The 21545-nt window shown below is 44.4% G+C and overlaps 1 protein-coding gene across 1 annotated transcript in view; it reads right to left on the reverse strand.

Annotated features, from left to right (window-relative positions):
- C19H9orf43 (chromosome 19 C9orf43 homolog) overlaps positions 1-21545 on the reverse strand; it is a 70770-nt gene that overhangs the window by 43075 nt on the left and 6150 nt on the right. Inside the window, exon 4 of the mRNA XM_063144637.1 lies at positions 12618-12717. Coding sequence (XP_063000707.1) covers positions 12618-12717 — 100 coding nt within the window. The remainder of the gene's footprint in view (positions 1-12617; positions 12718-21545) is intronic.

The raw sequence follows: 21545 nt of genomic DNA on the forward strand, positions 1-21545 counted from the left end.
TAACAGGTGGATTAATGGAAGGGAACTTGTCCCTCCCTGCTTGTTCAGATGGAACAATAGTACAATAGGAGTGATAACACTCAACCACAAAGGTACTAAGAAAGTTTTGTAGACGAATAATTCAAGATATCACAAATGTACAAGACAGGCATATAGATAACATTTACAAGATGTTCATCAAACATTCATAATGAAGCCTACAAAAAGTTGGCATCCATTAAACATTCATGACAAGAATCAATGATCTCATAAATATGCGTCTAATAAATAATATACATTTAGAGTGGAGCCCTCCAAGGTTTATCACCATATCATTTTCACGTATTCAAGCCATCAGATAATGCTCTCAATATATTCAAAATGTATAGCTGCGGCTCCTTTTGTGAACCAGTTGCGTCCTACTGACGAAGAATTCTCGAAACAGAACTTGTACTGGACTGCTGTTTATTAGATGCTTTATGAAATTATTTTAGACGCATATTTATGATATCATTGATTCTTGTCATGAATGTTTAATGGATGCCAACTTTTTGTAGGCTTCATTATGAATGTTTGATGAACATCTTGTAAATGTTATCTATATGCCTGTCTTTTGTACATCTGTGATATCTTTTGAATTATTCATCTATAAAATTTTCTTAGTACCTTTGTAGTTGAGTGTTATCACTCCTATTGTACTATTGTTATTTTCAACCACTGCCTTCTATTTTACTTTATGTTCAGATGGAACACCACTGTTGTGTTGTCCATAGCGAGTTGCACGTGGTGCGCCCTTATTGGTACTGCAAAGGCCTTCAGTGCATTCTCCACCGCTCTCAACTTGAGTACGTTTATATGCTCTTTGGCTTGTTTTCCTGTCCATCATCCTTGATTCAGTAGGGAATTTATTTATTTATTTATTACATTTTTATACCGCCCAATAGCCAAAGCTCTCTGGGCGGTTCACAAATTGTAGTGTGCACCCCAACCTGTCAATGACGCATCCGTTGTCACCAGTCTGGACGGAGGTGATTGTAGAAAAGGCATGCCAGCAGCTAGATTGCCTTTTGTTGACCACCAAATCAGTGAAGATCTGACCTGAGGTGGTAAAGTTAACGTGACTGCAGTCACATCTTTCCCTAGGTCGAAGGACCTCAGGAACCAGTTTTGCAGTATCCACATGTGGAGGCGAGCAAATTGGACCACAGACGTGGTCGCAGCCATGAGGCCAAGAAGTTTTTGCATGGATCTCACTCGCACTGAGAGTTCTGATGTTGCTGGCAAGTTGGATAAGAATGTAAGCTCTGTCAGAGGGAAGGAAGGCCGTCCCTTGTATTGAGTCCAGAGTGACTCCAATGAAGTCCATCCTTCGGCAAGGCACAAGTTTCGATTTCTCGAGATTGACACATAAACCTAGTGTGGTCAACAGTTCACTTCTCCTTTAAGTTGAGTGTATGAGTCTGACACCAGGAGCCAGTTGTTGACGTACGAGGAAATGTGCACTCCTCCCCTCCTTAGGTGGGCACACACCACTGTCATGGATTTTGTGAAGACTCAAGAGGCTGTAGCAAGGCCGAATGGAAAGACAGAGAACTGGAATGTTTGATCTCCAATCATGAATTGTAGGAATTTGTGGCTGGATGCCTCTATGGAGATATGGAAGTATGCATCCTTCAAGTCGATCACAACAAACCAGTCATTCCTGTGCAGCAGCTGGAGAATGGATGTAACAGTAATCATCCGGAACTTCTTGGTGGTAATAAAGAGGTTCACCCCTCATAGGTCCAGGATCGAACGGAGTCCTCCTTCCTTTTTTGGGACAGCAAAGTAATGGGAATACAAAACTCTTCCCATCTTGGGTGTTGGTACATGCTGAATTGCTCCTTTTAGGACAAGAGAATCTATTTTTGCCAATAGCGGTATAGATGGGGCCGTTACTGTGGTTCCCAAAAAAAGTGGGAGGGTGTCAAGTTAAATCCTGTAGCCGTATTGCACGATGCTCAGAACCCATGAGTCGGTAGTGATGTTTTCCCATTCATGGATAAAGGTCTGTAGCTGGTCGGTAAAGAATGACAATCAGATGGTGGTCCCAGGAGAGTCAAAGGCGATGCTTTTTTCTGAAGTCGGGCTGACGACAAGCTTGCTGATATCTTGATGAAAACAGGTATTGCCATTTCCTTTGCAGCTGTTGTTGCTGCCTAGGTTGACGGTCAGGTTGAAATCTTGGTTGCTGGAAATTGGGGTTCTTATTCCAACTCCTCGGTTTGTAAGTGTGCTGTTGTTGGGTTGAAAACCCATTCCCTTTGCAGTCGTACACATCTTATGGATATTATCCATGGCTTCATCTGAATTGAAAAGGCCCTCCCCGTCGAAGGGGAGGTCTTCTATTCTCGATCTAGTCTCTTGACTAAGCCCAGCAGACCTAAGGCACGCGTGCCTCCTTAACGCGACAGCTCTTATCATAGCTTTAGAATGACAGTCCGCTTGGTGTCTTGCAGTGTTAATTTCCTGTCGGGCAATTGTCATTGCCTCTGCTTGGAAGACCCTTGCCAGCTCCCTCCTATCATCTGGCAAGGGAGCTGATCTTTTCCCAGAGAAATAGTAGCGGGCCATCGTCACTTGATAATTCATGACCCACAAATCAGGAGAGGTAGAGGAGTAGATCCAATGACCCATGAGATCTAGTCTTCTACCTTCTTTGTCAACTGGTGCTGAGTGGATTCTCTGAGATTTCCCTTGTGACGACTCGACCACTATCAAGTTCGGTTTGGGGTGCTGCAATCTATGTAGCGTACTTATACTGAGTACAATACATAGATTCCCATCGCTTTGAGGTTGGGGCTGTGGGGGATGGAGCCTTCCATGAATGCTGTACAGTCTGTAGCATCGTGGGCAGAAAAGAGATGGCCACTGCTGCATTAGTTTCAGTGTGGAGGACATCGAAAACAGGATCCTTGGGCTTCTCTACTGGTTGTTGGGTTTCTAGACCCAAGGACTGCACCATCCTCAGGACGTGCTTCAAAAAATGTCCCATATCCTCTGATGGAGAGGATGGGTCTAAGGATCCTACTACCCCATCGGGGGAGGGTATCGAGGGTGCTACCGATAACAGTGAGAGAGAATCAGACCGATAGTTCTCATCAGGAGAAACTCTGTTCTCTGGCGTGATTGCATTTCTTGTGGTGACCGTAATGAATTCCAAGAGTGTCGAGATGGTGTTTGGAAGGGGCCTGCAGGCTGGGCCGAAGGGTGCCATTCCCTATATCCTGACTGCGCCGGGGATGGGGGCACTGATGCTTGTGTTGGTATTGGAGCCGGAAAATTCCTCGATACCAGTGGGGGTGGTAGCATGAAGAAATCCTCAGGTGGTCTACGGTATCGATACTGGTAGTCTCCATGGAAAAGACAATTGTACTGTCTACAGCAGTGGTTCCCAATTGGTGGTCTGCAGACCCCAGGGGGTCCACATAGCCCACCCAGGGGGTCTGTAGCACCATTCACATATTCACCATTCATTTCTGGAGTCCATGGATGACAAATTCCTACCAGAAGTAAATAATAACATTGCTGAGCACCTGCGTGATTTAGCGATTAGCTTCAGAGATCACTTCCCTGCACCTAATCCTGAAAACTCATGGATAAGGAATCCTTTTGAATGTGGTGATGTACAACTAACAACTTTATCTGTGGAAGAGCAAGATGTACTTGTTGATGTGACTTGTGATGTTTCATTGAAATCATTTTTCAAAGAATATAGACTGGACCAATTCTGGGTAAAGGTTTTTCCTGATTATAAGAAGTTAGGTGAAAAAGCTTTGAAACATCGAGTTCCCTTTTGTTCCACATATCTTTGTGAACAAACATTTTCGACATTTTGTTATATGAAGAACAAGCATAGAAATCGGCTCGATGTTGATCCAGATTTGAGATTAAAAGTAGGAAATATTGAACTGGATGTGGAAGGGATTGTTCGAGACAAAAAGAGGCATGATTTCTCCCATCACATTTCAGTTTAGTAGCTGCTAGACCAGTCATAATTTGTTCAATTATAAACTATATGCTATTAAAATTAAATTCATCTTTATATTCCTAACTAAATCATTGTCATTTTTGTGTGGTAATAACACAAATATCACAAATTTTATGATCTTTTTTTTAGTATACCTAAAATCCTTTGCTTATTATATAACCCTTATTTTCTCTAAAAAAATTGCTTCGCACAGGTAAGATAACAATTTTTTCAAAAGTAGGGGGGCCATGGCTTGGCATTTGAAAAACAATGGGTCCGCAGTACTTAGCTAATTGTGAACCACTGGTCTACAGTACTCCCAATAGCCCCATCCATATGGCGATTGGGATGGAGCAGGTTTGATCCTCTCTCCCAGTCAGCATGAGGAGAGCGTGACATCTCATGTTGGCTTGTCGGTCCTGAGCGTCGTGAGAAAGGACAGGTTGCTTACTTGTAACTGTGGTTCTTCGAGTGGTCATCTGTGCAGTCACACATATGGGCTCTGCGCCTGCGCGAAGCCCTGCTTCAGGAATTTTCTATAGCTAAGAGCCATTTTGGGTGGGAACTCCTCCCCCTCTACTGTGAATGCACAGAGGGCTTCCTGCCCAGATTCCCCAGTTCTTCTGAGACCTGAAGGCCTCGTCTGAGGAATATAGACACCTGTAGGTGTATCTGAAAAAACTACTAGAAGAAACATTAGTAATAAATGATGGACACCAAGTGGGGAGTATGGTGGGTGAGTTGTGTGACTGCACAGATGACCACTCGAAGAACCACAGTTACAGGTAAGCAACCTGTCCTTCTTCGTGGTCTCTGTGCATCACACATATGGGCAATTAGCAAGCTTTACTCACCGGAGGAGGTTTGGTGTCCTTAGGTGAATATGGATGACAGTACTGCCCTGCCAAAGGAGTAGTCAGATCTCGACCTGATGTCTAGTTTGTAGTGTGACACAAACGTCATTGGTCGAGCCCACGTAGCTGCCTTGCATATCTCTGGGACAATGATGCCACGGTGAAAGGCAGATGATGTGGAGACAGCTCTAGTGGAATGCCCTTTGACTGACGTCAGGGGTTCCAATTTCTGTAGCTGGTAGGCCAGAATAATACATTGTACCAGCCACGAAGAGAGTCTCTGAGGTGACACTGGTAGGCCCCTCTTGTTCTGTCCATGACACAGAAAAAGACGCTGCGATTGGCGAAAGTGAGCAGTGCGATCCTCGTAGAAAGCCAAAGCCCTTCTAACATCTAGAGAATGTAACGTCTTTTCCAAGGGAGAAGAAGGGGAGGGAAAGAAAGTTGGTAGGATGATGTCTTGGTTAACATGGAAACTAGAGACAACTTTTGGCAAAAATTGAATATCTGGACGAAGTACCACCTTATCAAGGTGGAAAACCAGGTAAGGTTCATCTATTCTTAGTGCACATAGTACACTTGCGCGTCTTGCAGACGTCATTGCCACTCGAAATACCATTTTTAACGTGAGGAGACGCAAGTCAGTGGTTGCCAATGGTTCGAAAGGTGCCATTGAGAGTGCATGTAGAACTACTGATAGACTCCACGATGGTGAAAAAATCCTTACTGGTGGGTTTAAATTCACTAAGCCCTTTAAAAACCGCTTAACTGTAGGATGGGAAAAAACTCTAAATCCATCAACATAGTCATGAAAGAAAGAAATAGCTGCCAAATATACCTTTAAAGAGGAAACTTTCAGGCCCCTGTCAACTAGAACTAATAAAAAGGACAAGATTTGATGAACAGGGCAGCTTGAGGGTGAAAACCCTCGTTCAGATGCAAAGGCAGTAAATGTAGACCATTTCCTATTATAGTTTATCCGTGTCGACGGTTTCAGCGCTGCATCCAAAACCGTTTGGATCTGGACCGTCAAAGCATTGTCCGCTATTGAGGGGTTAGTCTCCATGCGGTCATGTGTAGAGTGTCTAGGTCTGGATGACATATCCGACCTCGATGTTGGAACAGAAGGTCCCGTCTCATTGGCAGTCTCATGTAGAGACCTTGCGACCTGTTTAGCAGTGTCGCGAACCAATTCTGTCTGGGCCACCAGGGTGTTAGGATTATGCAATCTGCGTTGTCCTGAATAATCTTGGCTAGTATCCTCATTATTAGAGGAAAGAGGGGGAATATGTACAGGAAGGAGTGGTTCCACTTGTGGAGAAATGCATCTCCTAATGATCTCCTTCCTATTCCCGCCCTGCTGCAGAATCGGTTGCACACTGTGTTGTCCTCCGTTGCAAAAAGATCTATTTCTGGTTGTCCCCAGAGGTGGAACACTTTCCTGATGACCATGGGGTGGATTCTCCATTCGTGGACTATCGATGCATGCCTGCTGAGGGTGTCCGCTAGTGTGTTGTCTAATCCCGCTATATGAACTGCGGTGATGAATACTCCGTGTCAAATGCACCACTCCCATATGTGTATGGTAAGTTTTATTAAAGGTGTGGATTTCGTTCCCCCTTGTTTGTTGAGGTAGAACACGACTGTCGTGTTGTCTGAAGTCACTTGGACATGGCAGCTGTATATTTCTGTCTCGAACGCTTTGAGTGCTTTTTGGACTGCTAGTAATTCGAGGTAGTTGATGTGCGCTTTCTTTTCTTTCATTGACCAGAGTCCCTGCACCGTTAAACAATCGAGATGAGCCCCCCATCCATTGCATGAAGCATCCGTCGTGATCGACTTGGTTGGCATCAAAGGTGTGAAAGGTATTCCCTTCATTAGATTGTGACGGATCGTCCACCACTTCAGGGATTTGGTGACATTTGATGGCAGGGTGAGGAGGATACGTCTGGCGTTCTGTAAAGGGTTGAAGAACTTGTTGAACCAGAGCTGCAATCGTCTCATTTTGAGCCTTGCAAAAGGAACAACCATGGTTGTGGATGCCATCAATCCTAGTAGTCTTTGTATTGTATAAGCTGTTATTTGTTGTTTCATGATATCCCTTGCTAGGTTCTGGATGACAAGAGCCCTGTCTACAGGCAGGAATGCTTTGGTGGTTTGTGAATCCAAGATTGCCCCTACGAACTTTATAGTTCTGGTTGGACAGAGAATTGATTTCTTTGCATTTATTAGGAGTCCTAGTTGCAGCATGAGGTCGCGTACATAATGTATATGTTGTTGAAGGGTATGTTTCACATTTGCTACCAAAAGCCAATTGTCTATGTAAGGATGGATCTGTATCCCCCGGTTTCTCAGGTGGGCGCAAACCCACCTCAGGTGGCCGCAATACACTTTGTGAATACCCTGGGAGCTGTCGAAAGTCCGAAGGGTAGTACTCGGAATTGGAAGGCTTGATTGCCGATGGCGAAGCGCAGGTAGCGTTGGCTGTCGTGATGAATGGCTATATGGAAATAAGCGTCTTTTAGGTCGATGGAGGCGAACCATGACTTCTCTGTGAGCAGTGGTAGTATTGTGGGAAGGGAGACCATACGAAACTTTCTTGGTGGAATAAAGGTGATTACGTCTTGTAGGTCTAATATGGGACGAATGCCTCCATCGGTCTTCGGGACAGTGAAATAGTGGGAGTAAAATCCCTCTATTAGTTGTTGTTTCGGTACTGATTGTATTGCTCCCTTCTTTAGTAGTGAACGGACCTCTTGTTGGAGTGGTAGGGATGGTGTAGTTCTTTTTAGGACTCCCAAGGGTGGTAAGGAATCAAATTCTATTCTGTAACCTCTTTCGATGATGGAGAGCACCCACTTGTCTGAGGTAATTCGGTTCCAAGCCTCTTTCGATATCGAGAGGCGGTCGCCAAAGGGGGTGCTCAAGTTGTTTAGAGTAGGGGAGTCAAAGGCGTCGATTTTGCGGATAGTCCGGTTTACGGTGTTGAAACCTGGGTTTCGACGTCGGAAATTGTCTTTTTCCCTGCTGAGGTAGCGATGGTTGTTTGAAATGTTGCCTATCAGGTTGGTATCTTACTGTGCTGGTCCCTGGTTGCCTGTACCATCTTCTAGGCTTGAATTGTTGTTATTGGGTTGCACCTATCCCCATCTTCCTTGCTGTAACCCTAGCCTTCTGGACAGTGTCCATAGCCTCATCACTTGTGGAGTTAAAGAGGTCTGTGCCATCAAAGGGAAGGCTCTCGATGAGGGTTCTGGCTTCTTGTGATAGACCCGCCGATCTCAGCCAAGCATGTCTCCTCATAGCCACTGCTCCCACCATGGTTTTTGCTCCGCAGTCTGCCGGGTTTTTTCCTGTGGCTATCTGCTGGTGTGCCATTTTGGTGGCTTCGGCGTGGAAAACTCTAGCTAACTCCCTCTGGTCGTCTCCCAAGTTGTCACATAGTGACATCATCTTGTCCCACAGGAAAAGTTGGTATCTATACATCTTAGCCTGGTAGTTCGATACCTTTAGGCTTAGGGATGCTGTTGAATAAAATCTACATCCCATTAGGTCTAGACGTCGACCCTCCTTGTCCACTGATGCAGTGTGCACTCTGTGTGAGCGGCCCTCTGCGGATTCCACTATTATTGAGTTTGGTTGGGGGTGCGTGAAGAGAAATTCCACATCCTTATTCAAAACCCTATACATATTGTCGAGGCGCTTTGATGATGGTTGAAATGCTGCGGGGTCTTTCCAGGAGTCTTTTACTGCTCTTGTTAAAGTTGGTAGAAAGAGAATAGTGACTGGAGTTGTTGCCTCTGTGTATATAGCATCAAAGACAGGGTCTACTAACTTCTCTATAGTTTGTCTTGTTTCTATTCCTAATGCTTGTGCCATTCTTTGGATGAGGTCGGCAAAGTGTCCTAGTCCTTCAGATGGAGAAACAGAGCCCTGTGCCTCCACTATCGAGTCAGGGGATGGTATCGATGGGGCCGCTGAGGTACAAGATGCAGAATCTGAGCAGTAGTCTTCCACCGATTGGGGGGCAGAAGGGATCTGGATGGTTTGAATTTCCTCAGTTTGCTGTGAATTAGGAAGTGTTGTTTCCTCACGTTGAATTGAGTGAGGTATATTATCTATTGGTAGGCTGACTGTTTGAGCTGGTTGTGCTTCAACGGTTCTTTGAGGGGTCGTAATCGTTGCCGAAGTTTGTCGACGTCGAGGTGGTGACGCTCGAGTGTGACATTGATATCGATCCTGGATGTCATGCCAATCTCCATAATAATAAGTAGGTCTTGGTGGAAGGGACCATTGTGATTGTCTTTCCCAATCCCTTACAGGAGATCTAGAGTGATAGTCTCTTTGATAGTAGTAACGGTCAGATTCTTGATATCGAGTGTTGATGGAGTGGATTGAGTCAGGAGAGTGGCGGTAATCAATCGTCGATATTCGGGTCTGCGTTCGTCAATAGCAGGTAAGTGTCTTGAAGGCGAGCTTCTGCTCGATCCTCTAGGTAGACGTATTGGGTCCCTGCTACGAAGGGATGCAGTGTCTCTAATTTCACCCTTCGATAATGATGCGGTCGTTATCGGGTCGATCACCGAAGCCAGCTGGGCGGTTGATATTGGTGTCGGTTGTATTGTCGATAATGGTGCTGTATCGGACATCGGTAATGCTGTTGACGTCGATGCCTTGCTTTTATGAGCGTCGTGTTTATTGCACGATTTGGTCTTCTTCTTGTGCTTTGCGTTTTCAGAGGATTTCGGCGTCCTTGCCTTTTTAGATAGCATCTTTGCTACCGAGGCAGTTAGGGATCGCCCTGGCGTTGCAGGGATATCCTGGTGGGGTCTGTCAGCCCGACTTGTTGATGTCTCGACAGGAGCTGGAGGCACTAAAGGCTCGTTTTGTGAAGCCGTAGCAGGTTTATCTACTGCTGCAAGTGCCCTCTCCCACAGCTCGGCCCGCAGTTTATCCGCTCTATGCCACCTTGTGAGCTTTGAAAAGGCCTGGCAATGGGGACAGATGTCTACTTTATGTCCCTCTCTGAGGCAGATGACACAAAAATTGTGTCCGTCCGAGGGCGGGAGCTTTGTGCCGCAATGGGCACACTTTTTAAATGGGGACTTGGGGCCCACGCGGACCAGAGTAGAGTAAGACAGTGAAGGATGAGGTAAAAGGATTTTTATTTATTTTTATAGAGAAGAGAAGGCTGAAAGGAGTGAAAGAGAGGAAATATAAGATGAAAAAAGGAGGTAAGTCTTAGCTATTTGTTTGTTTGTTTTACAGAGATGGTCCCGATGAGGCTGTCATGATGACGGTCGAAGAAGAACTGGGGAATCTGGGTGGGAACCCCTCCCCATCTACTGCGCATGTGCAGAGGGGTTCCTGCCCAAAATGGCTCTTAGTTATAGAAAATTCCCGAAGCGGGGCTTCGCGCAGGCGCAGAGCCCATATGTGTGATGCATAGAGATCACGACGAAGAAATTACAACAACAATAAATTTATTTCTTACTCGCCTCTCTGTCTGAATCGAGGCGGGGAACAAGTATAAAATACATAAAACTGAATTAAAAACATAGTATACATTATTAAAACATCCTAACATCCTAAAATTCCATAGGCCTGCCGGAATAGATCAGTCTTTATAGCTTTCTTAAATGCTAAGAGACTGTTAAGTTGACAAGTCCAGCAGGCCATTCCACAGTTTGGGTGCAGCAGAAGAGACGGTCCTCTGGGTAATACTTGTCAGCCTAATTTTGGCAGTTTGAAATAGATTCTTCCCAGAGGACCTGAGTGTGCAGTGCAGATTGTACAGAGAAGGCGATCCTGCAGGTAGCATGGACCCAAACCATGTAGGGCTTTAAAGGTAATAACCAACATTTTATACTTTGCCCGGAAACTAATTGGCAGCCAGTGAAGAGATTTTAAAACTGGTGTAATGTGGTCACTCCTAGGTGTACCAGTGACCAAACTGGCTGCCATATTTTGAACTAATTGAAGTTTCCGGACTAGGCACAAAGGTAGCCCTATGTAGAGCGCATTGCAGAAGTTGAGCCTCAAAGTTACCAGCGTGTGCACTACCATCTTTAGGTCTTCCAACTCTAGGAAGGGGTACAGCTGGCATATCAGCTGAAGCAGATAGTAGGCACTCCTGGGCGTCGCATCTATCTGAGCTGTCATTTGAAGTGATGGATCCAGAAGCACCCCCAAGCTGCGAACACAGTCTTACAGGGTGAGTGTAACCCCATCCAGAACTGGTTGACACATCTCCAAACCCAGGTTGTGGCCTTTGACAGCAAGCACCTCCGTCTTGTCTGGATTCAGCTTCAACAGCACTACAAGTTGCTGTCCAAGTAATGAACATTAGTTCATTAATCAATGAAAACCACTTTTGTTCGATGTACATTTTAATCTATTGATCTGCAACTTAAAGGCAATTAAAATATGAATCATTAAGAAGTTCACTGAATAACTGCAATAATAATGAAAAATAAATTTAAAACCCAATAGTTTGCGAACAGAAAATAGCTAATCAAAGCACGATTTGTGCCTGGAAACTACCAGGCTATTATTAATTAAAGGGCCAGGTAGAGGGAATGGGGAAAGAGAAAACAACAACATCGTCAACTTAACAGTCTTCCAGAATTTAAGAAAGCCATAAAGACTGATCTTTACTGGCCTACCCAGTTGAATTTTAAGATGTCTTTTTAATGGTGTGCTGCTTTTAATGATGCACTGGTTTTAAACGTTTCAATTAGTTGTATGTATTTTATGGAGTTTTTATTTGTGTTGCACCTTGCCTCAATCCAGAGGGAGAGGCGGGTATATTATTATTATTACAACCCAATGGCCGGTTGCAAACATATATTTGGATCTTGCCCATGGGGAAGGGCACTACTGGGATTGTTATGAGGAATACAATGAAGTGCCTTGTGGAATAGCCATATTAATTTTGTAGGGGAAATTGTTATCCCTCTCTGGCACACATTCAGTATTGGCATACCATACTGAGATGTGCTGGAACACAAGGATAACAGTTTTAAGATAAAGCCTTGCTAAGAAACGTCTTGGCACTTGCTGGCCATGCCTTGGAATGTGCTGACGCAAAAGCCACAGAATACAATACAGTATTGAAGACACTATGCTATGATCACGTATTTCCTTAACCCTTATATGGTATATTCATGCTGAACACACACTAACCAACACCTCCTGTGCACGAGGTAATCATGCATTTAACATGCTGTACTTAACAACCAATCATAGCTTGTACACAAGAAATGTAACCACTTAGTTCTTAATAAAAACCAGGACGGGGCCGCCTGTTTGGGATGCCTCATCTTCATGCAGTTGGACTCCTTGCCAGTTATTTACCACAAATTTGGCTTCCAATTGACTGTGGAAAAGCAATGTCTCAGCAACACTAAAGAGCCCTAAAGTGGAGGCAACCTCAGATCACCAAATAACTGGTGGGGGTAGGGTGGGAAACAGCCTCTTCCTGGAAGTATTTTTAGTGGTTGTTAAAATGACCAACAGGCAGGAAAACAAAGCCAGCAGGACCCTCAAGCCCCATTTATGAGTTTCACTAAGATTTCATTGCTGTTTTGATGAGCTTTAGCCACCTTATATTTCCTTTGGGGAATTGAATGATTACCATTGGGGGTGGGGGAATGAAAACCACAGAATATGGCAGGGTTATTCCTTGAAGGCTAAGAGAGGAATTATTGACAATTTTGGGATGATCAAGAGTTACACCCATCCCCACTTCCTAACAATTCATTGAACTCACTTACCTTCTCAGCTTGCCTCAAGCAGGTGAAACTTAGCGGTGTGAAGTGAGGAGTCTGAGAATCCATCCTGGAGTTCAGTCCTGGGAAGGGATTCCGTTCGGAACTGGAATGTACACACAGACTGAAAACTACATTGGAAAGGGCCAAGAGGCCATGGGCAAGGCAAGGCAAGGCACTTCAGTCTAATAACTAGTCACTACTATAGGAGTTATGCCCATGAACATTTATTAATATGGTTGGGAATCCCTCAAGTTCAACAGCACAAGCCTGGCTTAAATGTATCCCAAGAACATAAGAAGAGCTCTGATGATGGATCAAACCAAGGGTCTATAGCATTCTGTTCACACAGTGGCCAACCAGCTGCCCATAGGAAATCCACAAACAGGACATGAGTGCAATAGCACCCTCCCACCCATGTTCTCCAGCAAATGGTGTATATAGGCTTACTGTTTCTGATACTGGAGGTAACACATAGTCATCAGGATGATGATAATGATGATGATGATATTTATTTGTATCCCGCCTTTTGCCCAATACTGGGCCTCAAGGCGGCCTTACAAAATTTAAAACATATACATTTTAAAACCTATGAAAAGAAATATACAAAAGTTAAAAATATATTAAATATATTACAATATTAAAACATTAAACATTTAAAATTGAGCTAACTAACTGTTAATTTCCCTGTTAATTGTGTAATCTTGTACTCTTGTTAATTTGCTATTGTGATGTTATTGTAGATGTATAATGTATAATGGAAAGGAGGCAACAATACAAGTTGTGCAGGGCAAAGGGAGATATGGTGATGGCAGGGCGAAGTGCCATTACAGGGGAAGGAGAGATAGATATTTAACACCCATCTTTCCTTCTGGTCGCCCTGCCACTCTGGGGAACTTGGGGAACGAACCAAGCCACCCACAGAACCTCTCCTTGCTCCTATGCAATGCTGGGTCAGTTAAAAACAAAACAAATACAATTTATGGTCTCCTCACAGATGAGGAGGCCGACCTGGCATGTTTCACAGAGATCTGGCTGGGAGATGACAGTGGCCCAACATGGGCCCAGGCCCTCCCAGCTGGGTACTGTGTTATCAAGCAGGTGAGGAAAAGTGGGCGGGGTGGGTGGGGGCAGAGTAGCTGTGGTCTATAAGGATAATCTCAACCTGACCAGACTTCCTGTCCGGGAATTGAATCACATTGAGTGTGTGTACCTGAGTCTAAAGACCAGGAATAGACTGGGGATTCTGTTGGTGTACCAGCCACCCCGCTGCCTATCAGACTCCCTGGCCAAGCTCACGGAACTGGTGTCGGAGTTGGAGTCGCCCAGGCTTTTGGTCCTGGGTGACTTCAACATCCCATTTGGGAGTGGTTTGTCAGGTGCAGCTCGGGAGTTCATGGCATCCATGACAAACATGGGCCTATCCCAATTTGTCTCTGGACCCACACATTCAGCAGGTCGCACCCTCGATGCTGTTTTTAGTTCCGAACAGACAGATCTGTGGGCGAAGGTGATAAATACCTCTGTGTTGTCATGGACAGACCATTTTCTAGTCAGGGTTAATATCATGGCTACCATCCGCCCCTGCAGGGGTGGCGGACCTATTAAGATGGTCCGCCCTCGAAGGCTGATGGATCCTCTTGGATTCCAGAAAGCCTTAGAGGGTGCTATGGCTGGTATTGTCGACGATCCTGTTGAAGCCCTGGTCAATAGATGGAATCAAGACCTAGCTAGGGCTATCGACACGATTGTTCCCAAACGTCCTCTCCGACCTGCTTCCAATCGGGCACCTTGGTACACAGAAGATCTCAGGAAGTTGAAGCGGGAAGGTCGACGGCTGGAGCACGATGGTAGAAAACCCGTCTCATATCCGACAAGGCACGTCTTAGAGAACATCTTTGTTCCTATGGGGTGGGAATACGTGCAGCGAAGAAGGCTTTCTTCTCTGACCGCATTGCATCTGCGAATTCGTGTCCAGCAGAACTGTTCAGGGTGGTGAGGGGTCTAATTCAGGCACCTCCTCCCCTGAACTCAGTTTTAAAACCTTCAGTAGTTCGCTGTGATGCATTTAATGATCATTTCACAGATAAAATCTTTCAGATAAGAGCCAATTTAGATGCCATTGTTATAAGAGAAGCTGAAGATGAAGTGTCCAACAACTCCGTGAGTAGGATTACACTGGATCAGTTTCAGTTGGTGAGTACTGATGATGTGGACAAGCTGCTTGGATGAGTAAGGAAGACAACTTGTCCTCTTGCTCCCTGTCTTTCTTGGCTGGTCGCCCAGGGAGGAGATGCAGTTAGACTACAACTACAACATATTATTAATTTATCTCTCAGGGAGGGGAGTTTTCCACCATGTTTAAAAGAAGCAGTGGTACGGCCACTTCTCAAAAAGCCCTCCCTGGACCCCCTGGACCTTAATAATTACAGACTGGTATAAAATCTTCCATTTTTGGTAAAGGTGGTTGAGAGGGCAGTTGCCTTCCAACTCCAAGCAGTCTTGGATGATACAGATTATCTAGACCCATCAAACTGGCTTTAGGGCAGGATACGGAGTTGAGACAGCTATGATCGCCTTAGTGGACGATCTCTGCATAAGTATTGACAGAAGGAATGTGTCCCTGCTGGTACTTTTGGACCTTTCAACAGCTTTCGATACCATCAACCATGGTATCCTTCTGGAATGCCTGAGGGGTTTGGGAATCGGGGTCACTGTGCTCCGGTGGTTCCGGTCCTACCTCTCAGGTAGATTCCAGATGGTGATGCTTGGGGATAGTTGCTCCTCAAAAAAGGATTGTGGTACGTTGTATGGCGTACCACAAGGTGCCATCCTATCCCCAATGCTGTTTAACATCTACATGAAACCGCTGGGAGAGATCATCCAGAGGCATGGGGCGGGGTGCTATCAGTATGCTGATGACACCAAAATATATTTCTCTATGCCTTCAATAACAGCATCAGCAAAGGATAGTGTGTCTCCTCTGAATTAATACTTGGAGGCGGTAATGGGCTGGATGAGGGAAAACAAACTGAAGCTGAATCCAGACAAAACAGAGGTGCTTGCTGTCAAGGGCTCTGAGATGTGTCAACCAGGTCTGGATGGGGCTACACTCCCCCTGAAAGACTGTGTTCGCAGTTTGGGGGTGCTCCTGGATCCGTCGCTCCAAATGACAGCCCAGATAGATGCGACGGCCAAGAGTGCCTACTATCAGCTTCGGCTGATACGCCAGTTGCGCCCCTTCTTAGAGTCGGAAGACCTAAAGACAGTAGTGCACGCGCTGGTAACCTCAAGGCTTGACTTCTGCAATGCGCTCTACATAGGGCTACCATTGTACCTAGTTCGGAAACTTCAACTAGTTCAAAATATGGCAGCCAGGTTGGTCTGGTGAGCATATTAACCCAACATTAAGTCACTCCACTGGCTGCCAATTAGTTTCCAGGCAAAGTACAAAGTGTTGGTTATTACCTTTAAAGCCCTAAATGGTTTGGGTCCTTTTCCGGCAGGCCTATCCAGATCAATGTAAAATCAAGAATTTTTAAGATGTATTGATTCTGTACTAATGTTGTTCACCGCCTTGATCCAAAGGGAGAGGCGGGTAAGAAATAAATAAATATTATATTATTATTATTATTATTATTAGTAGTAGTAGTATTATAATACATGACAATTTTATAAGTCCTTAGCATAGACGGAGGCCCAGATTATTCACCGAAGGCCTGCCAGAACAAAGAAGTTTTTGCCTGCTTCCGAAAGCACATCAAGGAGGAAGCCAGTCTAGCTTACCCGGGAAGAGAGTTCCACAGCACTGGAGCAGCCACCGAGAAGGCCCTCTCCCATGTTCCCACCAGGTGTGCCTGTGAAGATGGTGAGACTGAAAGAAGGGCTTCTCCAGAAGATCTCAAAACACGTGCAGGCTCATAAGGGAGAATACGGTCTTTCAGATAACCTGGACCCGAGCCATATAGGGCTTTATAGGTCATAACCAGCACTTTGAATTGTGCCTGGAAACAGACTGGAAGCCAGTGGAGCTGTTTTAACAGGGGAGTTGTCTGCTCCCTGTAACCAGCCCTGGTCAACAATCTGGCTGCAGCTCTTTGAACCAGCTGAAAGTTTCTGAACACTCTTTAAAGGCAGCCCCACGTAGAGCATCGGGCTGTAACTAAGGCATGTGTCACTGTGGCCAGGTCCGACATCTCTAGGAATGGGTGCAGCTGGTGCACTAGCTTTAACTGTGCAAATGCACTCCTGGCCACCACCGAAACCTGGGCATCCAGGCTCAGGGCTGAATCCAGAAGTACACCCAAGCTGCAGACCGGTGCGTTCAATGGGAGTGTAACCCCATTCAGCACAATAAGCTATATCCCTATTCCTTGATCTGCCTTTCAATTGACCAGGAGCACCTCTGTCTTGTCTGGATTAAGCTTCAATTTGTTCGCCCTCATCCAATCCTCTACTGCCAACAGACACCGGTTTAGCACAGAAACTGCTTCCTTGGAATTGGGTAGAAAGGAGTAGAGTTGGGTGTCATCAGCGTACTGGTGGCACCGCACCCCAAAACTCTGGACAACCAATGGTTTCTTGTATATGTTAAATAGCATGGGGGACAAAACAGAGCCCTGTGGGACTCCACAGGCCAATGTTCAAGGAGTCAAATGGGGGTCCCCCAGCACCACCACCCCTCCAGGAAGGAATGGAGCCACTGTAAAACTTGTTTCGTTGCTGCTAGTGCATTGGAAAAGGAGGGGGCTGATGTGGCTCCACATCGTGAGAGAGGACGCTTAGGAGCAATCGTGTCCACCACCCTGGCCATTTCTCCATTCCAGAGATCAACTAGGGCTTCGACAGAATCACCTGCTGAGGCAACAAGAAAATCCCCAAGAGCCATCAGGAAACCGTTCGGATCCACAAGCCTCCTGAAGCAGACCATCTTAATCGGGTCTCCACCCCTGCAGAGGTTTTGAGTGCCAGCAAGTCTAAACCCCACCAGGTAGTGATCTATCCATGACAATGGTGTTGGGTTATTGCCAGAACTTTTCTCCTTCTGGAACTCTGTTTGTGCTCAGAAACAAACACACATCACACAGGTCTTACACAGCAGAGCTGGTTTATTTCCTTCAGGCTTCTGTGCAGTTCAATTCAGATCAGTTCAGATCAGCACACTGAGGCATGCACAGAGAGCAGTGATCATAGAGCAGTGATCAGTAAGCAGTGATCATTTCCATTTTACACAAGTGAGAAACTATATACACATCTTACACAATTCTTATCTACATTACATACAGCTGTGATGAGGCTAACTTAGAATCTTGGCAAGGTTCCCAGAACAGCCTCTATCTCAAGGTAATTACCCACAGATAGTCTTTCTCTGTTTAACCCTGAGATAGCCATACACACACAATTTTAATGACTAAGCAAGTATTTCTTTTCATATACTTAACAGTCCTCCTCTTGCGCATGTTGTTTAAATTGTGTTACAATCTGAGACCCAGCTTTAAAAGCATCTCTTTGTGTTTTACCATTGAACGTTCCACCTGTCCTTCCTCATTTTGTTTTACTTTGAATACCCATTTACTGTTAATAGCTTTACGACCTTCAGGTAAAGGTACTAGCTCCCACGTTTCATTTTTTTCCATTGCTCTGATTTCCTCTGACATTGCTTCATGCCAGCCCTGAGCTTCTGTAGGTTCCATTTCCTGAATTTCCTCAAATGAAGTAGGTTCATAGGCTATTAGTAAAGCTCTATGAGAAACCTGTTTGCTTTGGTATTCATCTGAGTAACGAATTGGAGCTTTGCGTTCCCTTTCTGATCGTCTTGGCATAGTTACAGGCATAGTTTCCTCCTCTACAGTTTCTTCCCCCTCCCTCTCTTGCTGAGATTGTTCAGGAATTTCTTCTATTTCTACAGCTTTCTGTTCCACAGGCAAACTTACATACTGTTTTGTTTCCTGCATTTGTTCATGAAAAACTACATCTCTGCTCACAATTACACTTTTGTGATATGGAGACCACAAACGATAGCCTTTTGTTTGTGTATCATATCCCAACAGTTTACATTCCAAAACTCTTTGAGCTAATTTTCCTGGTCTGTTTTCTTTCTGAACATGAGCAAAACATTTACTTCCAAAAACCCGTATATGTGACACTCTAGGTTTTCTTTTGTAAAACATTTCATATGGGGTTTTTTCATGTACAGAGTGGTAAAGCCTGTTTAACAAATAATTTGAGGTGGACAAAGCTTCTGCCCAGAACAGGTTAGACAATCCTGACTCTTTCAATAGAGCTCTTAACATGTTCTGCAAGGTTCTGTTTTTCCTTTCTGCAACTCCATTTTGAAATGGTGAATATGGAGCAGTAAGGTCATGTTGTATACCTTCATCACTGAGGAATTTTTTAAATTGGTTGCTAAGAAATTCACCTCCCCGGTCCGTTCTTAGATTAGCTATAGGTTCTTTAAATCTATTTTTACTCCACTTAACAAACGCTTTGAACTTTCCAAAAGTTTCACTCTTCTGTTTTAACACATACACAAATCCAAATCTACTGTAATCATCAACAATAGACAAGAAAAATCTGTTTCCTCCTTGACTTGTCTCAAAAGGACCTGCAAGATCTGCATGAATTAATTCAAAAATTCTTTTTGTTGTTTTCTCACTATGTTTTGGAATGTTTGACTTATGACACTTGGTTTCACTGCATACATTACATTCTACATAGTTAGAACATGGTTTGATTTTCACCCCTTCACACAATTCTGGAATCTTAGAAATTGTTTTATAGTTGGCGTGACCAAACCTTTTATGAGTTAAATGGATACACTCTTGGTGTGGTTTGCAATTGGCTATTGTTTTTGTTGTGACTTTGCTGGCTACAACTTCATTTTTTGTACAAGTATTAATCACATACAAAGAATCTTTCATTATTCCCTGCACACACACCTTGTTTCCCTGTTTTATAGTACAATTTTCTTCAGTAAAACAAACCTCATATCCCATTTCTGTTAACTGAAACACACTTAGAAGGTTTGTTTCTAATTCTGGTACATATAAAACACTTTGTAGTTCAACTCCCAGACAATCAAAATATACATTACCCACACCACAAATCTGGATTTTTGTTCCATTTGCAAGGGTAACACACTTTTGCTCTGAAGTAGAAGTTTCCAAGGTAACAAATGAAAGTTTGTCTTTTGCCATACTTATTGAAGCCCCAGAGTCCAAAAACCAAGGATTCATTGTCTCTTTGACTCTTGCTAGAAGACACTTCTTTGTTGATTCAGCTTCATTCATGTTGTTTTCTTCTCTCCACTTTGCTGTCGACTGCTTTTTCTTCTTGTTGTTGTTGCAATCCCGCCATAAATGTTCTGTGGAACCACAATTAAAGCATTTCCTTGCCTTTAATGCAGCCACCACATCAGAAGATTTATGGCTTTGTTGAAATTCAGCCACAGGAAGTTTAAGGCTCTGTTGTTTTGAAGCTTGTCTTCTTTCATAGGTTTCCAGTAGTTTTCCAGCTACATACTCGAGGGTTAAATTTTTCTCCTCTTGACTTTCCATCATGGTGACAACCGCGTCATACGATGAATCAAGACTTGACAAAATCACATAGACTTGGTGTATAGTTGTAAACTCCATCCCTCGTGCCCTGAGTTGATTGAAGATTTCTCTCATGCTTTTCAAATGGTTTGACATAGACTCCCCTGGTTTCAGCTTCATTCCATACAGCTTCCGGGTTAGAATTATTTTACTGCCCGCTGTTTCTCTTTGATATACAGCTTGTAGCGCATTCCAGCACTCTTTTGATGTATTCAAAAACTGAATGAAGGAAATTTGAGAGTCTTCCACAGCTAATGCAATAACTGCCATTGCTTCTGCATCATCCTTAAACCATTTAGCATTCTGTGGATTTGCTCTATCTGGTGGATCCTCTGTGACTACATACCACAGTTCAGCCTGAATCAGATACATTTGCATTTTGTAAGACCATAATGCATAGTTAGAGTCATTCAGCTTTTCCAACAATTGATGCAAACCAGACATATTAGCTCCTGCCATTCCCTCTGCTTTAGGAATTTGTATCTCACCGTCCTCCTGCTCAGAGTCCTCCTCAGAGTCAGCCGACTGAGATTTTTCCTCACTTTGCAGCACTGGCTTTAGCTTGATGTCTTCCTTCATCAACAGTTTTCTGTTTTAGCAGACTCCTGGTTCTGGTTCTGATACTGCACCGTTCCCACCAAGTTCTAGTTCTTCTGCCTGGGTTAGGCTGGCGTAGGCTTCCTGGACTGGACTGGGCCCATAACCTTTGTTGGGTTATTGCCAGAACTTTTCTCCTTCTGGAACTCTGTTTGTGCTCAGAAACAAACACACATCACACAGGTCTTACACAGCAGAGCTGGTTTATTTCCTTCAGGCTTCTGTGCAGTTCAATTCAGATCAGTTCAGATCAGCACACTGAGGCATGCACAGAGAGCAGTGATCATAGAGCAGTGATCAGTAAGCAGTGATCATTTCCATTTTACACAAGTGAGAAACTATATACACATCTTACACAATTCTTATCTACATTACATACAGCTGTGATGAGGCTAACTTAGAATCTTGGCAAGGTTCCCAGAACAGCCTCTATCTCAAGGTAATTACCCACAGATAGTCTTTCTCTGTTTAACCCTGAGATAGCCATACACACACAATTTTAATGACTAAGCAAGTATTTCTTTTCATATACTTAACAAATGGAACTATAGAAAGTCCCTCCACTCTCAGATCTGTCACCCCATCCAACACAGAAAACAAGGTCCAAAGTGTGCCCAGCAGCAGATAATATTTGGGACAGACCCATGGTTGTCATGGCGGACATGAAGTCCTGAGCCACTCCCAGCAGGGCAGCCTCAGCATGAATATTGAAATCCCCCAGAACAACAAGCTGGGTGGACTC

This window comes from Elgaria multicarinata, chromosome 19 (genome assembly GCF_023053635.1).
Source record: "Elgaria multicarinata webbii isolate HBS135686 ecotype San Diego chromosome 19, rElgMul1.1.pri, whole genome shotgun sequence".
In the NCBI taxonomy this organism is placed as follows: Eukaryota; Metazoa; Chordata; class Lepidosauria; order Squamata; family Anguidae; genus Elgaria; species Elgaria multicarinata.